The 18,911-nt window shown below is 43.5% G+C and overlaps 1 protein-coding gene across 7 annotated transcripts in view; it reads left to right on the plus strand.

Annotated features, from left to right (window-relative positions):
• Positions 1-18,911, plus strand: part of NCAM2 (neural cell adhesion molecule 2) — a 305,171-nt gene that overhangs the window by 241,904 nt on the left and 44,356 nt on the right. For all 7 annotated transcript variants that reach the window (XM_077342443.1, XM_077342444.1, XM_077342441.1 and 4 more), the window contains one exon: positions 3,507-3,687. In XM_077342443.1, the coding sequence (XP_077198558.1) occupies positions 3,507-3,687 (181 nt within the window). The remainder of the gene's footprint in view (positions 1-3,506; positions 3,688-18,911) is intronic.

Raw genomic sequence — 18,911 nt, forward strand, 5'->3', positions numbered from 1 at the left:
GGGTCTCTAATTCCCTTGACCCACATATGCATGATCAGAATACCTTTATTGGCATAGTTGCAAAATACAGATGGTAGGAAAGGTTGGTGGAGTTAATAAAGAGCTGATTGTTTGAAGAAACAATCCCAAACCCACAGACTTAATAATAATGGAGGTCAAATTAACCGGGGCTATGCTTGAAGATGTTGCAGGGGATGGTAATAAGGTAAAGTTGCTGGGTTGCAGAAGGACCTGGAGAAGGAGAGAAATGTTTGACTCTGGTGGTGACACAGAAGGAGAGTGAGAATGGAGAAGGATGATGCTGTGGAATGGTACTTGCAGAGGGCTGGATCTAGTAGCAAAGAAGAGAGGACGAGATAGTAGGGTACATAAGGAAAGAGAGCGGAAGTGATATTAAAACATATTTTGCCTGATTCTGTTGACCTTGGTGTTTCAGTGATGGTAGAAGTCAATCTGGAGAAGATGTACATATTTTGAATCTAAAATCCCAACCTTCATAAATCTAAAATTCCCTTTCCTTTAGAGAAGTCATGTGATAATTCAAATTAAACTATTTATTTATTTATTGCACTTATATACATATGCTAGTAAAATTATTTTTGCTTAATGTTTGTGGCAAAAGCTAATTGTTACATAATTCACACAAGCACAATAGCTGAATATTTGTGTTAGGCTTGGCTGCCCCAGGGCCCAGCAGAAGGCTCTGGACGGGGACAGTGGGCTTTGTGGCCTTCTGCCAGGCCCAGGGGCAGTCGAGCCTGGGCCAGGGCCTGGCAGAAGCCTCCATGGGCGAGGGGAAGCCGGCCGGAGGACTTACCACTGGGGAAGGCTTCTTCCTCTGAGCGGCAACTCCCCGGCCGGCCTAGGCGAGGCCGGGCAACCAGGCAATGGTGAACCGTGTTTGTGCGGCTCCCCATTGTCTGCTTGGCCCTTGAGTGACACTCGGAGGGCCCAATCAGGAGCCGCTTTGTGGCTCCTGATTGGGCCCTCCAAGTTTTTATCCTGGACAGAGCCTGCAGTATCTCCTCCCCTTTAGCCCTTACTCCTTTATTTTATCTGCTCCACAGGCGCAGTTAAAGATATTCTATAATATTCAATGTATTTATAAGATTTGTCTTCTGAGGTCACAAACATTTACTATTTTTGTGGCTAGAGTCTGAAATGATGTCAACTGCTCATGGTGTTGTTTTTAAGGTGAACTTTCTTACAGAAGGATGCCTCATTTTACTTTTTAAAGCATTGATTTCTTTGTGAGAGTACATGTTTCTTCTTTCTATTTTGGCATCTGTATTCTGGATGTAAAATCCAGTGGGGGTGCCTACAGATGCCTTTTTTGTGTTCAGGGGTGGCAGGAGGTCCTAGACTATTGTCAGGGTGAGGCGTGATGTCAATTATCCTCATGTTACCTTGTTGTTGTTAGGTGCGAAGTCGTGTCCGACCCATCACAACCCCATGGACAATGATCCTCCAGGCCTTCCTGTCCTCTACCATTCCTTGGAGTCCATTTAAGTTTGCACCACTGCTTCAGTGACTCCATCCAGCCACCTCATTCTCTGTCGTCCCCTTCTTCTTTTGCCCTCGATCGCTCCCAGCATTAGGCTCTTCTCCAGGGAGTCCTTCCTTCACATGAGATGGCCAAAGTATTTGAGTTTCAGCTTCATGATTTGGCCTTCTAAGGAGCAGTCCTGGCAGATCTCTAGAACTGACAGGTTTGTTTGCCTTGCAGTCCAAGGGACTTGCAAGAGTCTTCTCCAGCACCAGAGTTCAAAAGCCTCAATTCTTTGATGCTTGGCCTTCCTTATGGTCCAACTTTCACAGCCAACTGGGAAGACCATAGCCTTGACTAGATGCACTTTGGTTGGCAGGGTGATGTCTCTGCTTTTTAGGATGCTGTCTAAATTTGCCATAGCTTTCCTCCCCAGGAGCAAGCATCTTTTCATTTCTTTGCTGCAGTCCCCATCTGCAGTGATCTTGGAGCCCAGGAAAATAAAATCTGTCACTACCTTCATTTCTTCCCCATCTATTTGCCAGGAATTGAGAGGGCCGGATGCCATAATCTTCATTTTCTTGATGTTGAGTTTCAAGCCAACTTTTGCACTCTCCTCCTTCACCCGCATCAAAAGGCTCTTTAGTTCCTCTTCGCTTTCTGCCATTAGAGTGGTATCATGTGCATATCTGAGGTTGTTGATATTTCTCCCTGCAATCTTGATCCCAATTTGTGACTCCTCTAACCCCACCTTTCTCATGATGTGCTCCACATACAAGTTAAATAAGCAAGGCGACAGTATACAGCCTTGCCGAACTCCTTTCTCAATTTTGAACCAATCAGTGATTCCATGTTCAGTTCTCACTGTTGCTTCTTGACCTGCATATAGTTTTCTCAAGAGACAAATAAGATGCTCTGGTATTCCCATCTCTTCAAGAACTTGCCACAATTTGATTTGCTCCACACAATCAAAGGCTTTAGCATAGTCAATGAAGCAGAAGTAGATGTTCTTCTGGAACTCCCTAGCTTTCTCCATGATCCAACGTATGTTGGCAATTTGATCTCTAGTTCCTCTGCCTCTTCGAAATCCTGCCTTTACTTCTGGTCCACATATTGCTGGAACCTAGCTTGTAGGATTCTGAGCATAACTTTGCTAGCATGAGAAATGAACATTGAACATTCTTTGGCATTGCCCTTCTTTGGGATCGGAATGTAAACTGACCTTTTCCAGTCCTGTGGCCACTGTTGAGTTTTCCCAATTTGCTGGCATATTGAGTGTAGCACTTTTACTGCATCATCTTTTAAGATTTTGAATAGTTCTACTGGAATGCTGACACCTCCACTAGCTTTATGGGCTCAGATGTCCTAATGCCCATTTGGTTTCACATTCCAGGATGTCTGTCTCCAGGTCAGTGACTACCCCCTCGTGGTTATCAGGGATGTTAAGCTCACTTTTGTATAGTTCTTCTGTATAATTTTGCCACCTTTTTATCTCTTCTGCTTCTGTTAGGTACTTACCATTTTGGTCCTTTATCATACCTATTTTTGCATGAAATGTTCGCTTCATATCTCCAATTTTTTGAAGAGATCTCTAGTCTTCCCTATTCTATCGTTTTCTTACCTGTGGCTTGTCAAAGTGCATTTGAGGCAGAGGTGATATTTGAATCAGAGATTATCTAGCTCACTGTGCACATATTTATCCACTATGTTATCATAACCACATTATGCTTTTAAATGCATATCCTAATAGGAAAATATTTATTTAATATCCCTCCTTTCTTGTCATAGAACTGACGATGTTGGATTAGCATTTTTCTGGTCATTTCACATTGAAGCAAGAGAATGCTATCATATGTTTGTTCTCACTGAGAATTTCAGCTCAATAGGATCTTGTATGCTCCACAGGATAGTACAGGCAAATATCAAGTAAAATTTAGAACTATTGGAATGTAATTTATGTAATACTGACCTTGAAAGAGCAGTTCATCACTATTTATACTGTTATTTGTGTTTTTTACAGAAAGACAAGGAAGATCAGTGGCAAGAAAATAGGGTTCATGGTAATAAAGACCATATTATTCTAGAACCTTTGCAGTGGACAGTGGGTTATGAAGTGCAAATTACTGCTGCCAACAGGCTGGGATATTCAGAACCAACAATATACGAATTCACCATGCCACCAAAGCCTAATATTATTACAGGTAAGCTATTTCTAATATATTATCTTGCTTTGATCTTTGCTCCTATGTAATATTAGTATGGAATCTGGGCTAGCTAGATTCTCAGCATATTTCTCCAGAACAGGTCATTATTCTCATTCTTAGTTATCAACTGTATTTGAAAAAGAACCATTGGCCTTTCAAATTTACTGTGAATTTTTGTCAAAAAATGCTTTCAGTCATAGTGTGATGGTTTGTTTTATAGCTTTATTAGTTTAAGGAATACTTTTGTCATAGCCTGATAAAATAAATTAAGTGTAACTTTAAAAGAATAATAGAGTATGAGGGGAGAAGGGAAATCCCTCAATCCACAAATCTTAGTGCATTCCATGCTCCCTACTCCAAAAATATTGCTGGATCTCTACATCAATATTGCCATATACTTGCACATACACACATGGATCCAGCATGATGTAGTGGTTAAGAGGAAATGACTCTAAGCTGGTGAACCAGGTTTCATTTCCTATTCTTCCACATAAGCCTGCTGGATGAACTTGAGCCAGTGAAAGTTCTCTCAGAACTCTGTCAGCCTCACCTACCTTACAAGGTGCCTATTGTGGAGAGAGGATCGGAATGTGATTGCAAGCCTCTTTGAGATTCCTCAAGGTAGAGAAAAGTGGGGTCTAGAAACTGCCTCTTCCATCTTGCATACAGTTTTGAACTAAATTGTGTGATTTGTCCTGAATATGATTATGTATTTAATCATAAGCAAATATGAAGGATAATTTATTTATTGTGATATCTTATATATACACACACATATTCCATTATGGACACAAAATGCACCCTCTGGCCCAACTGGTCCAGAGTTATGGGCTGGGTTGTCATCAATATGCAGATGACACATAGCAATATCTCCTAATGGATGACTAATGGATGCCTGCCTGGACTCCCCCCCCCCCCAGATATATTTAGATGTTTGGAAGCCCTAGCTGGCAGAGTCACCTGAAACTCAGTCCCTCCAAGACAGAGGTCCTGTGGCTGGGCAGGAAGGTGGTAGATCAGGAAGTGTGCCTACCCACCTTGGCCAGGGTGCAGCTTAACATCATGCCCTCTGCCAGGAGCTTGTGGGTGATCTTGGAATACTCCCTTTCTGTGGAGGCCCAGGTCATGGGAGTAGTGCGCACTCACTCTACACAGCCTACCCTTGTCCTTGACCTGGAAATTTCAGCTGGTGCTAAATGCAGCTGCTAGGGTCATCATGAGATCATCTTGGAGCACCCATATCCAGCCTGTGCTGAAGCAGCTGCATTCGTTACTGGTTGTGACCCAGATCAATTTCAAAGTTTTAGTATTAACCATCTGTAGTCTGGGCCCTCATATCTGCAGGACCACCTATCTCCTTATGTCCCCCACAGGGACTTGCGCTCTGTGGGTATGAATCTGTTGGAGGTTCCCAGCCCAAGAGAGGTTTGCCTGGCCTCAACCAGGGTCATGGCCTTTTTGATCCTGGCTCTTACCTTGTGGAATGAGCTCCTGGGAGAGCTGTGGACACTGTCAGCGCTTTCACAGTTCCAGGGCAAGGAAGATCTGGACCCCCTATAGGTACATTAGATCTTGGCTTCCCCTGAGATAGTTCCCCTAAGTTATTTATTCTAGGAGATCTATTGAGCTGGGGGGGTGGCCACTAGGAGAGGGTTGTTACTGGGTTTTTATCATTTTAAATGGGGGATTATTATTATTATTATTATTATTATTATTATTATTATTATTATTATTGGATTTTATTGTGGAGAAACTTCTCTGTGAACTGCCATTTTGTGAGTAGCGTTATAAAAGTTGAAATATAAATAAAAAAAATAAAAATAGAACATTTATGAAAATAGTATACTGCAATCATTTTCATGTAATTACAGTAATATATTCATATTTTTATGTTTGCATGTGGAAAACAGCTCTGGTATGGATGAATATTGCACATAGTTGTGAACTCCTTTTCAATTCATTTTTAGACTGTTCTTGTCTCATAATTTGCTGTGGCTGAAACTTTGCTGGAGTATACTCTGATTCAAATTATTATTTTCATTTATTAAATATTTATCCCACTTTTCTTCAAGAAGCTCAGGGGCCACTTGCCTTTTTCTCCTTACAACTAGAGTGTGACTTACAGTTGACTGAGAGACAACAACAGGCTCATTAACTAATTGATGTTGGCACTGTTGTATGCTGGAGGGTTTTAAAATGTTTTCTAAAAGTACCAAGCTGATTGCAACAGGAGGAGGAACCTGTCATATATCTAATTCTGAATACCTCCATCATGTGTGGATCAACAGATCTGCAAAACAGTACTGGGAATGGAGGAGTGGGGATTTCTCTGCAAATCTGATGGAAGATTTGTAGAAAAAAATCAAAATATAAACAAAAATTAAGAGAAAAAAACATCTGCATCTTTAAGAAAGAATGCCCATTGATCTCCCAGTAGGTATTTTAGAGGTTGCTAAGTACCCTCTAACTTCAGACATGCACTCTGAATCTCTGCCCATGGGGCTGGGAGTTCAATCCCAGCAGCCGGCCAAAGGTTGACTCAGCCTTCCATCCTTCCAGGGTCGGTAAAATGAGTACCCAGCTTGCTGGGGGGTAAACAGTAATGACTGGGGAAGGCACTGGCAAACCACCCCGTATTGAGTCTGCCATGAAAATGCTAGAGGGCGTCACCCCAAGGGTCAGACATGACTCGGTGCTTGCACAGGGGATACCTTAACCTTTAAGTAACCACACAATATTGCCGAGACTTCCAAAGCTTAACACCTGCTGCTGTGCAAGGCAGCAACTGACACCATGCAACTGGGCTCAGCCCAGTAGTGGTCAAAACCATACACTTAGGCTCAGCCTGCTGAGGGTGAATAGCCGTGTATAATTGATCCCAGCCTAGCCTCACAGCAGCAGGCACCACATAACTCAGACTTTTTCCAGGGAGAAGTTGACAGGGAAAGGGGGAATAGGGAAAGATAAAGATATGGAGCAGATAAAGGTATGGATAGTGGCTTGTAGGATGAGATGAAAATGGGAAAAGAGGGGAATACGAAGGGCAGTGTAATGCCCCTAGAGGTCCGTGCTATATAACTATGGACTGACAGAGCAAGGTTTCTTACTTGGAAGGTATTCATAAAGTTCGAGCCAATGGAGATGTTTGTTTCTTTTGGTAAAATGCAAGGTAATGTAAACCGGTTCATACCAGCTCTAAAAACAAAGGCCAGAGCAGTTTTATTTGTGTGGCCTATCCATCCCTAGTTTATTTTATACTAGAGGCAAAGCCCATTTTAAAAATGGGCTGAAGAAAGGAAGGGAGGTTATCTAGCAAGGCAAGTCAAGTCGTTCAGGGCAGCACAGCAGACCATGCCCACACAGCCTCCCTTGCCCTCCCAGCAGCCAGGGAGGCAGGGAATGTTGCACGCTATGGTAGAGCACATTCAGATGGCTTCCTTCACCTTCCCAGCAGCCAGAAAGGTGAGGAAAGGCATGCAGTGTGGCAAGGCACGGTGCAGTGGGGTATGCCCAGCCAGCTTCCCTCACCTTCTTGCAGTGTGTATTAAGCTGGCTTCCCTTGCCTTTGCAGCAGCCAGGAAGTTGGAGAACAGCACACATTTACCATTGGCTAGAAGGGTGCAGATCACAGCAGGGCTGTAGCGGAGGGGGCAGTGGGCTCCTGGACAGGCACTCAGAGCCCCACAGCTTACCTCCTGCCACAACTTGCCTCTTGCCAGTTCTTCACCCTCCTGGGAAGTGCTGAGAGGAGGAGGAAGACAGGGATGTGAAGAGGCTGCAGTTGGTTCTTCTGATGCCTGAGTCTCAACCTATTGGGGGAATACTCCATGATGAGAGCCAATCAAAAGTACACGTCATCAGAAGTACCATACATTTTTAATCTATATAGATATGTTTCTTATCAGTGGTGCCCTGTCTAACTTACAAGAAGTGCTTGGTGTGTTGTGATAATGTTCAGACTCTAAAAATGTAATGCTACCTCATTATTTACTGTGTTAGATATAACATAGAAAACTGATGGTGCAAACCTAAATAGAGTTACACCCTTTTAAACCTACAGACTTTAATGAACATATAAGTATGCAATCCCACTTAGGATGGATTGCACCAGGCATTTGTTATGCTATTCCATATATACTATGAGTGAAAATACTATTTAAAGCCACAGACTCAAATGAAACAAGTAAATAAGCATTGCCTTGTCTCTGTGACTGAGGGCTTTCAGTTTCCCGTTGGATAATATGTGGAATTAAGGACATACCAACAAATCACACCTTACATTGTTTTAAGAATCAGATAAAATGAAGAAGAAAATAAAACACTTAAGAGCTAAAACCCCTTAGTTTAAAGCTTGAATAAAAATGAATGTTTTAGCTTATACCAAAGGAAAATAAGGTAAGCACCAGATGGACAAGATAGCATGCCAAATGAGAGATACCACCACTGTTGCATAAAATAGGCAAAAATCCATACAAATAATTATAGCTTCATCAGAGAGAAAAGAGAGAGCCAGTGTTTTGTAGTAATGAAAGATCTGGAGACCTACATTCAAATCCTCAATCTATCATGGAAACTCTGTGATCCTGGGCCAGTTACACAATGTCAGTCTATCTCACAGGAAAGAGGATAAAATAGAGATAAAATAGAGATTGTGACTACACTGGTTAAAAAGTAGGGTACAACGGAGTGAGTTAATAAAAATCTGAAATTATGTTATCAACGTTATTGTATGCAATGGGGGCAAGAAGCTTCTGATGCTAGTAATACTTTCAAACTTTCTGAAGGTCAATGTTTTGCATTTGTGTTTGTTATTCCAATCCAGTTCCTGATGCTGCTTTAAATTGGGAGGAATGTGTCAGTTCAATTGCCAGATAGAATTGGGAGATATGCAGTTTTGGACACATTTGGGCAGCTAATGTGGTTTTGTCCACACCATCTACAATTCTTAGTAGTACTTAATAAATGCTTAGTAGTACTTAATAGAATCATAGAATCATAGAGTTGGAAGGGGCCACACAGGCCATCTAGTCCAACCCCCCGCTCAACGCAGGATCAGCCCTAAGCATTCTAAAGCATCCAAGAAAAGTGTGTATCCAACCTTTGCTTGAAGACTGCCAGTGAGAGGGAGCTCACCACCTCCTTAGGCAGCCTATTCCACTGCTGAACTACTCTGACTGTGAATATTTTTTTCCTGATATCTAGCCTATATCATTGTACTTGTAGTTTAAATCCATTACTGTGCGTCCTTTCCTCTGCAGCCAACAGGAACAGCATCCTCCTCCAAATGACAACCTTTCAAATACGTAAAGACAGCTATCATGTCCCCTCTCAACCTCCTTTTCTCCAGGTTGAACATTCCCAAGTCCCTCAACCTATCTTCATAGGGCTTGGTCCCTTGGCCCCAGATTATCCTCGTTGCTCTCCTCTGTACCCCTTCAATTTTATCTACGTCCTTCTTGAAGTGAGGCCTCCAGAACTGCACACAGTACTCCAGGTGTGGTCTGACCAGTGCTGTATACAATGGGACTATGACATCTTGTGATTTTGATGCGATGCCTCTGTTGATACAGCCCAAAATGGCATTTGCCTTTTTTACCGCTGCATCACACTGCCTGCTCATGTTTAGTTTATAATCCACAAGTACCCCAAGGTCTCGTTCTCACACAGTGTTACCTAGAAATGTATCCCCCATCCAGTAGGCATGCTTTTCATTTTTCTGACCCAGATGCAGAACTTTACACTTATCTTTATTAAATTGCATCTTGTTCTCATTTGCCCATTTTTCCATTGTGTTCAGATCTCGTTGAACTCTGTCTCTATCTTCTGGAGTATTTGCCAGTCCTCCCAATTTGGTGTTGTCTGCGAACTTGATGAGTAGTCCTTCCACCCCCTCATCTAGATCATTAATAAATATGTTAAAAAGTACCGGACCGAGCACCGAGCCCTGAGGTACCCCTCTATTCACCTCCCTCCAGTCTGATGAAACACCATTGACAACAACTCTTTGAGTGCGGTTCTCTAACCAATTTCCTATCCACCTAACTATCTGAAAATCCAGATTGCAGTCCTTCAATTTATCCATCAGAATATTATGGGGAACCTTATCAAAAGCTTTACTAAAATCCAAGTAAACAACATCAGCCATATTTCCACAATCCAGCAAACCTGTCACTTGGTCAAAAAAGGAAACCAGATTGGTCTGACAGGACCTGTTGGGGACAAATCCATGCTGACTTCCTTGGATCACCATATTGTCCTCCAGATGTTTGCAGATCCCTCCCTTTAATATCTGCTCCATTATCTTACCCACAACAGAGGTCAGACTCACTGGTCTATAGTTTCCCGGGTCATCCTTCCTCCCTTTCTTGAAGATCGGAACAACGTTTGCTCTCTTCCAGTCCTCCAGGACATCTCCAGTCCTTAAAGAGGTCCCGAAGATGATGGACAAGGGTTCTGCAAGTTCTCCGGAAAGTTCTTTGAGCACTCTGGGGTGCATTTCATCTGGCCCAGGGGATCTGAACTCATCCAGTGCAGCTAAATGCCTCTCAACAACCTCTCTGTCCATGTCAAACTGCCACCCAGATGCTATCTCTTGGCTACTGCCATCTCTAGATGTGCCTAAAGCAGTGGTCCCCAACCTTTCCGAGGCTGGGGACCGGCAGGGCATCGGGCCGCGCCCGCACGGACCGGCCGCGGCCGCGGGCCGCGCCCATGCATCGGGTTCATATCCACCCACTATTACATTCCAGTCATGAGAATCATTCCACCAAGTTTCTGTGATGTCCACTAGATCATACCTTTCCATCAGCATGAGAAGTTCCAGCTCTTCCTTCTTATTGCCCATGCTTCGGGCGTTAGTATAAAGGCATCTGAATCCTTTTACTTTTGGTTCCGTATGAGCTGGCCTTCCTGATTGGGCTGTCCTTGATCGGTCTCCTTCCTTCCTGAGAGCCAGTTTGGTGTAGTGGTTAGGAGTGCGGACTTCTAATCTGGCATGCTGGGTTCGATTCTGCACTCCCCCACATGCAGCCAGCTGGGTAACCTTAGGCTCGCCACGGCACTGATAAAACTGTTCTGACCGAGCAGTGATATCAGCGTTCTCTCAGCCTCACCCACCCCACAGGGTGTTTGTTGTGGGGAGAAGAATGGGAAGGCGACTGTAAGCCGCTTTGAGCCTCCTTCGGGTAGGGAAAAGCGGCATATAAGAACCAACTCTTCTTCTTCTTACCCTCCCTATGCTGAACGTCTCCTTCCCCTTGTGGCTTCAGTTTAAAGCTCTCCTGATGAATCTCCCCAGGTTCATGCCAAACACATTCTTCCCCAATTAATAAATGGACCTAAATGCTTAATAAAATCTTGTTCAAGTCAATGTAGTTCTTGAAACCAGAAAGATTTAGGATAAAAGACACTGACTTTACAATATCAGGATTTGTTTGAAGCAAGGGTAGTCAACCTGTGGTCCTTCAGGTGTCCATGGACTACAATTCCCATGAGCCCCTGCCAGCGTTTGCTGGAGGACCATAGGTTGACTACCCCTGGTTTGAAGGACTAGACTGACTGGAATATGAACACAACTGGAATTACAGATAGTCCTAAAATCTTTTTCCTCTTAATAAAACAGTAAGGGGTGTTGGGGTGGGCTCATTCCGTGATGAGGAAGGGCAACAATTGGTCCCATGGCCCTAGACTGACAAGCGGATGGGCCAATCGGAAGGCACGAAGCCTTGATTGGCCCCTTACCAGGACAGACCAAAATTCCATCCATCCAGGGGCAATCTGGAGAAATGGCTGCCAGTCTGCTCCTGACCACCAAAGGGAGAGGAGGTCAGTAGGGCTGCCAAGGGGGTGAGAACAGAGGCTTGGACAGGCTGTGCCAGCCTTTTTCACCCCAAGGCTGTCCTGACTGTCATGTCCAACTGCAAATTGCCTCAGAACCCTGACAGAGCTGACAGGAGGCTGGAGAGTACGCTCCCCCCCTCCCTTCAGGCCTGCTGCGAAGGAGCCTCTGACAGCCCCTGACTGAGGGGAGGTAGGCCTGAGGGGAGCCTGAGGGCCTTCTTTTTGAGGGGGGGGAACTTTCCCCTTCTGCCAAACAGTTGGCTGTCAGGGAGGCCACAGAAAAGCTCCTTCTCACTTAAAATACTACTCTGTCCAGGGGTTAGACACAGCCAAGCCATGTGTCTTTCTTTTTTGCAACTCTCTGCAGGTTTGAGGCCACTGCACAGCTTTATTCTGCAGATGAAACTGGTTTTTTGGTCTCCTGTTTCATCTGCACAACAACCCTGTGCAATAGGCCTCAAGTCTTTCAATTCAACAACAACCTGTGTGGGAGGCCTTAAATGTTTCTTCTCTACCACAGCCCTCTCTAAAGTAGCCCTTTCTGCCTGGGGAGCTGATCTTTATACTCTGCAGGTGAGCTGTAATTCCAGGAGCTCTCCAGGCTCCACCTGGAGGTTGGCTACCCCTGGGTTAGAAATATTCCTGGAGGTTTGTAGGTGGGACTTCAAAATTGTACAATGCCTCAGAGTCCAGCCTTCAAAGGAGCCATTTTTGCCTGCAGTTGGGAGGGAGTGGTGCAGGTGTGTCCCTCCTGAGCTATGGGCTATGGCCACCCCTTACCAGCAACTGTTTGTATTCTGGGGCGCAGACAGGCAGACCAGCACCATTCCTGTGAGTCTGGAATGTGCAGGAAGATCTAAATAAATACTTACAGCCTGAAAGTGTAAATAGTGAGAGGGAGAGGAAGGGAGGATAATTGAAAAATGCTTTGAGACACCTGAGGCCTGTTGGGTCACTGCGGCCTACTCCCAGTTATCTCAGACCTCTCACAACCCCACATCCCTCACAGGTTGACTATTGTCAGGAGACGAATGGAAATAAATGTTTGTAAACCGCTTTGAGACTTCTTTGGGTAGCAAGCAATAGGGTACAAAAATCCGTTCTTCTCAGGAGCAACCATGAAAGAAGAATGTGGGCACATAACATTTTATCAACAATGAAAAAATGGAAAAGAAGGAATAGGGTGGACACCTGTGTACTGTGACTACCCCATGTGTATTAGGGCAGAGGGGCATTTCGGTGAATGTGGCCTAATTCCCACAAGAAGGGAAATGATGCAGAACTGGGGGGAATTGGTTGCCATGTAATCTTCTCCTAAGAAGAGTCTCCAGTCTGATTTCCCTTCACATATGGCTCATCAGTAACCACTATGCCACAATTCCCAAAGATCAGTCTTCTCCCACACTCAACCAACATTCCAAATCACAGGTTCTTGACACCCATATCTCCACACCCATGCCCTCATTTGCCACTATGCCACCACAACTTCCCACACAACACACACATTCAACCCCATGCCCTTATAGACTTGACAACTCCTCCCCTTCCTCTTCCCACTGCCAAGCTCTAGCGCCCATTGTATTCTTGGAGACAACAGGTTTTGCCCCTAGTAATCTCATATTTCAGCAAGAGAAAAGCTGAATTACACTATTCTGACATAACTTTTTGCATGCTAGAAAAAAGACTGAAAACAGATGGACCATCTATCACAGAACTATACAGATTCCACTGAAGAAATGGTAGCTTGTTCTACAAAAAAACTGAAACCTCGTACAAGTGTTTTGCAAAAGAGTGGGGGAAAAAATAGATTTAGGGAAATTTGTAGTAGACTCACTTCAGTGTGATGTACTAATGATCTTTCCTCTATAGAGAGATGGTAGATAATAATTTTTAAGAGGGATTGTATTATAATAGATAGATAATGACTTAAAGCAGTGGTCCCCAACCTTTTTTCGGCTGGGGACCAGCAGGGCAACTGCCCCACCCGCGCAGTGCGCATTCGTGGTCGCGCCTGCACAGCGCGCATGCACGGTCGAAATCGCGCATGTGCTGCACTTTCGCGCGTGCGAGAAAGTGCCGCGCATGCACGATTTCAGCCGCGCAGCGCGCATTTGCACATGCGCAGCCAGGCCACGCATGCACAATGCGTGGCGCGGCCCTGATTCCCTCTCCCCCCCTCCCACAGTAAGAAGCTTCCCGGGCCGCAAGCTTGCCTTCGCGGCCCGGCACTGGGCCGCTGACCGCAGGTTGGGGACCACTGACTTAAAGAATTTGATGCTAGGCAAACATGACTTCACTAGAACCTCAAAGAAGATGAACAAAGTGAAATGGTAGAACTTTAATTAAAAATCTTCTTCTTTAAAATTTATTTATTATCTAAACTCACTAAGCTCAACCATTATGATTAGTATCTTCATGGGTTCTGAATCTTAGTTGAATACATTGGAAGACAAAGGCCAACTTGCTCACAGGTGGTGATAGTGTAGTTTGTACATCTGAAGAAAAGAATGACAGTTCTAAATGGAAGGAAATCAACCTCTGATGAATATTTGAACTCCAAACAAAAAAGAAGTAATTCATTCCTTTGTTTGATTCCATCTCAGGAAGCTGGGAAGCATGCATTGTCAAATCCTAGTAAACTCCTGACAAATAAACTTATGCTAAAGCAGGAGCTCATTTTAGAAATATCAGACCAAATATCTGGTGAGCGGGTAGAGGATAAATGCAAATATAAATTAATAAATTCTTGAACTCTCTAATATTTCAAATGAACCCCAACCTCTAATCATCTAATTCTTTCTGTTACTTCATGGTTCCTTTGAGCAAAGATTAATCACATGAATCAAAGAATGTTTGTAACAAACTGTTTTGTTGGGATCTTTCACGTCAGTTTTCAGCCAGATATGGGGTGAGATTATGTAATACATTAAGGACAAATGGGGTTTGAGGCAACATTTCTGCTTGAGTGACATGGAACTAGCAGTAAGACAATAGCCTACCCCCAGGTCCTTTTTCTGCTAGTGAAAACATGCAGGGTAGAAAGTAGGGAATACTGAAGCTCTTTTGACCTCCATGCACACTTGGGAGGGAGTTTGCACTCTCACATATACATATTGTTTTGGAGGTGAGTCACATGTTAAATGCAATTTAAGATATTGTCTAATCAGACACAAGCAAAGTTGGTAAATGACTTGCATTCATTCCACAACACTATCCTTCTAATCTTCATCCCAGTCCTATGACAAAAGTGGCTCTTGATATTTGCAGTTCTCTAGTACTTTGTGGGAACATTCCATGTGGTCTTCATGGAGATGCTATCCAATGCCTTATTGATGCCATCTTATTATGCTATAGCTCTGCCCTTTGCAATCAAAGGCCAAGGCTGTTTTAATATTTGAAATCTGCAGACCATCCATGTCATCTGTGCCTTTCACATTTTTCTTCTCATAATAGTAATGACAGTTGCTTCCACATTTTCTTCTCATAATAGCAATGACAGATGCATACTTACAAAAATCTGATTTACATGGTCACCTTGGTGTAGTGGTTAAGAATGTGTACTTGTAATCTGGCGAGCTGGGTTCGATTTTGCACTCCCCCACACGCAGCCTAGCTCGCCAGTAATATCAGGGCTCTCTCACCTACCTCATAGGGTGTCTGTTGTGGGGAGGGGAAAGGGAAGCCGGCTGTAAGCCACTTTGAGACTTCTTCAGATAGAGAAAAGCAGCATATAAGAACCTCTTCTTTTTCTTCATCAGCAGCAGCAACGGCACCAGCAGCTTGGTGTAGTGGTTAGGAGTGCAGACTTCTAATCTGGTGAACCAGGTTCGATTCTGTGTTCTCCCACATGCAACCAGCTGAGTGACCTTGGGCTTGCCTCAGCACTGATAAAGCTGTTCTGACTGAGCAGTAATATCAGGTCTCTCTCAGTCTCACCCACCTCACAGGGTGTCTGTTGTGGGGAAAGGAAAGGGAAGGCGAACATAAGCTTCTTTGAGACTCCTTCGGGTAGAGAAAAGCGGCATATAAGAACCAACTCTTCTTCTTCATGACCATGTAAATGCCTCTGACTTAGTAGAAACTTTTACTAGCTTCTCAAATGGACATAGAGAAAAATAGAAAGTAGGGTTGCAGTTATCTTAAACTTTAGTTACTTCAATGGTCATCTGCAGTTGGACACATACTTTTTTATACCACAGGAGTTCTAACAAACATACTTTTTGGACTTAGGAATGGCATTCATGCTGCTTTCCAGAACATAGTGATTAGAACAGAAAACTCTTAGTTAAAGGATAACATATAAGTTCACTCAGTCCTGAGAGTAGTTCTAAAAATGTTGGATAACTTATGTTCCATCCACAAATATATGTATACACAGAGAACCTAGCCAAAGGACAATAGGGATGGGCATAAATTTGCTCACAAACTAAAGTCGATGACAAATTTTGGGAGGTTTGTGAAGTGAAGTTTGTGGCAGGTCAACCAGCACAAGCTTTTTCATAAATCTTCAGACTCTTTGAAATGGATGCATTTCCTGACAGACTGTCTCCACCCAATCTAAATATTTACTGAACTTCAAGGTAACAGGGGAGACAGAACCAGGTAGTCATATAGAGCGGGGTCATCATCCCCCAGTCTGCGGCCTGGTACCGGTCCACGAAGGCCATGGTACCAGGCTGCCAGCAGCCGCACCTTTCTCCCCCTCACAGCGAGAAGCTCGGGGAAGAGGTAGGCCCAGCACGCCGGCAATGCAAACATGCATGCGCAGTTGCCGCGAATGCGCATTGCACCCCCTGGTGGCGAAAACATGCACGCGCAGTTGCCGCACATGCACGTTCGCGCCCCCTGGTGGTGAAAACGTGCGTGCGCGGCAACTGCACGTGCGCGTTTCCACGCAGCTGCCTTGCGGCACCCGGGCCATCGACTCTCCTCTCGCTCTGGAAGTGGTCCCTGACCAAAGAAAGGTTGGGGACTGCTAATATAGAGGATCTCCTGCTACTTTGATGTCTCTAGCTTGCAGAGAATCTTTGGCTGGCTTTCTTCTACCTGCTCTCCAAGTTTAGTGTATCTTGCTTGCACAGGATCTGTTCTAAACCTCAACCAACTGAACCAGCACCTGTCTAAGTTACCGCTTGTTATTTTGACAGTTGTAGGTTCAGATGGTTCAAGAGTATATAAACTGGACCTGTGCAAGCTAGAGACACCAGACTCAAAGGAAATCTCTGGATTACTATCCTCTACTGTACTCCAAGTTTGGATAGGAATGGATTTACAGGGTCAGAGCTACAGTCCCTCAAAGAAGGTGCCCCCAGTGGTCATTTCCCCTGAAAGCACTTTCCTAGGAGGGAGGAACAAATAAATTGAACTGGTTTATTTAGCCCCTAAAAGTTCATGACAGTTTGTGGTTCATGTAACAAGCATTTCACAAACCCGACCAAACTACATTTTCCCATTTTATACCCATCTCTAAAATACAGTTTCAAGTAAGTGCAAAGTTATCTCGTTTTCATACACCTGTGAAGACTATATAGCCATAGATTGGAAATTTACATACTGGGCATATTATGAATCAACAAATAAAATTCAGTGCACCAAATTTAAAACATTTTGCCAACTATTCTATTTTCTAAAGAAAATAGAAGATTCTATATTTAGAATCATTCAGAGTAATATGCATAACTTTGTATGAAAACAAAACTTTATTCTAAATAATTTGTTTATGTAGAGCTAATGCCAGGATTTTTTTCCTGAAATACACTAGGAATAAAGCCCCCTTTGGAAGTTTAAATTTGTCCAGTATCAAGAAAGAATTGTATTTTCCTCATTAGTTGTAGGCCATCTAGAATCATTACTGTCATATGGTTAAAAGCTCTGGACTTGCTACATTTTTGTTTTATAAAAATGATGATCAGTCTATTTGAATGTATTAAACACCTAAATATTAAAACCAAATTGTGCTAAGAATATCCATTTATATTTGTCATTGCTCCTTGCGACCTTTCTGTGCTTTGAATTGCTGCCCATTTATGAGTGTTTCTTTTCTTGTATATAATGCTAATATAATACCCCTGAATCATGTGTGTGTTTCTTTTACCTTGTTAGTCTAATTACTCTCCTCCATTTTGCCATTGTAAGAAGGTTTAACATATTACATTTTTCATTGTGATTATTAAAATATATTTATTTAAAATAACATATTTTCATTTTTCTTTATAATCTACTTTCCACACTGGCACCAAAGGCAGGTTACAAGTATAATTAAAAATAAAACATTCAGTCACTCAATAAGCAGATTATGATTAGGGTATGCAAGACTTTGCCTAGCAGGAGGACAGAAGTATAGCCCGCAGAAAAAGGCAGCATGTCAGAATGTTTTTGGAATAAATATGGCCACAGCTTTATTACACTCCAAACATGGAGTGTTGGTGTGGCATGAGGAAGAATCCAACCATGAACTGGTCAGCAGACCATAAATAACCTAAGGTCTCAGATTGTGCCCTGGAGGATCAGCCAAGGCATCAGCCTGCAACGTGGAACTCCTTGCCATCTGAAACCCACCCTGGAAAGAAGGCTTAATGGGAATCCAATGGGCATAAGCCTCTGTCTGTCTCCCCAAACCACCTGGCAATGTGAGCCTGCCTACCCAGTAGGTTTGCCACTCAGCTTGCATATGCATCAATCTCTTAAGGAGACCCCCCAAAGACTTTGGGAAACTGATGTGCAGACCTGTTTCCCCCCAAAATGATTCTCCCCATGCCAACCTGCCACTGTCAAAAGCACAACAAGCTAAGTTTAGCTATTGTATGACCTTATACTCTATCAAGAGATTCCTTAATAAGTTGAAGTTGGTCCTTAAATATAAAAACCGTCCCTTGAAAAAGCTGTAAGGCGAAACATGTTGGGACTTGTGTGAAATAAGAATAAAAGAATCACTGAAGAGACTCTATATAAGTCCAATTTGGATAATTTATTGCCATATTGGTTTCCCAGTGCGTCTGTATTTTTCTATATTTGTTTATTCACTGGGACCTGCCCCTCCCAGTTCATTATTTTTGAACCTGCAACTGTGACAATAAACAGTAAAAACCTTAACTTGAACCCTGAACACAATTATACAATGGTGTATTTAACAAAAAGGGGAGGGAGGGTGGTAAACTTCCTGCTGCGATACCAGGTAGAAAAGAGGCCTCGCATGCATGCCTGGCCCTTTTTAAGGGTGATGCCCACTTTTCTACCCACCTAACAGAGGCATCACACACCTACTTTGAGCCTCTAAACAGAGGCACAACTTTTGGCCACTGGTCTCACTCCTCTGCAGACGGCAACCCAGAGCCCAACGGTAAGTTGCTAATACAAGCCACCTCCTGAGCTGAAACTTTATA

Source organism: Paroedura picta, chromosome 6, assembly GCF_049243985.1.
Source record: "Paroedura picta isolate Pp20150507F chromosome 6, Ppicta_v3.0, whole genome shotgun sequence".
Taxonomy (NCBI): Eukaryota; Metazoa; Chordata; class Lepidosauria; order Squamata; family Gekkonidae; genus Paroedura; species Paroedura picta.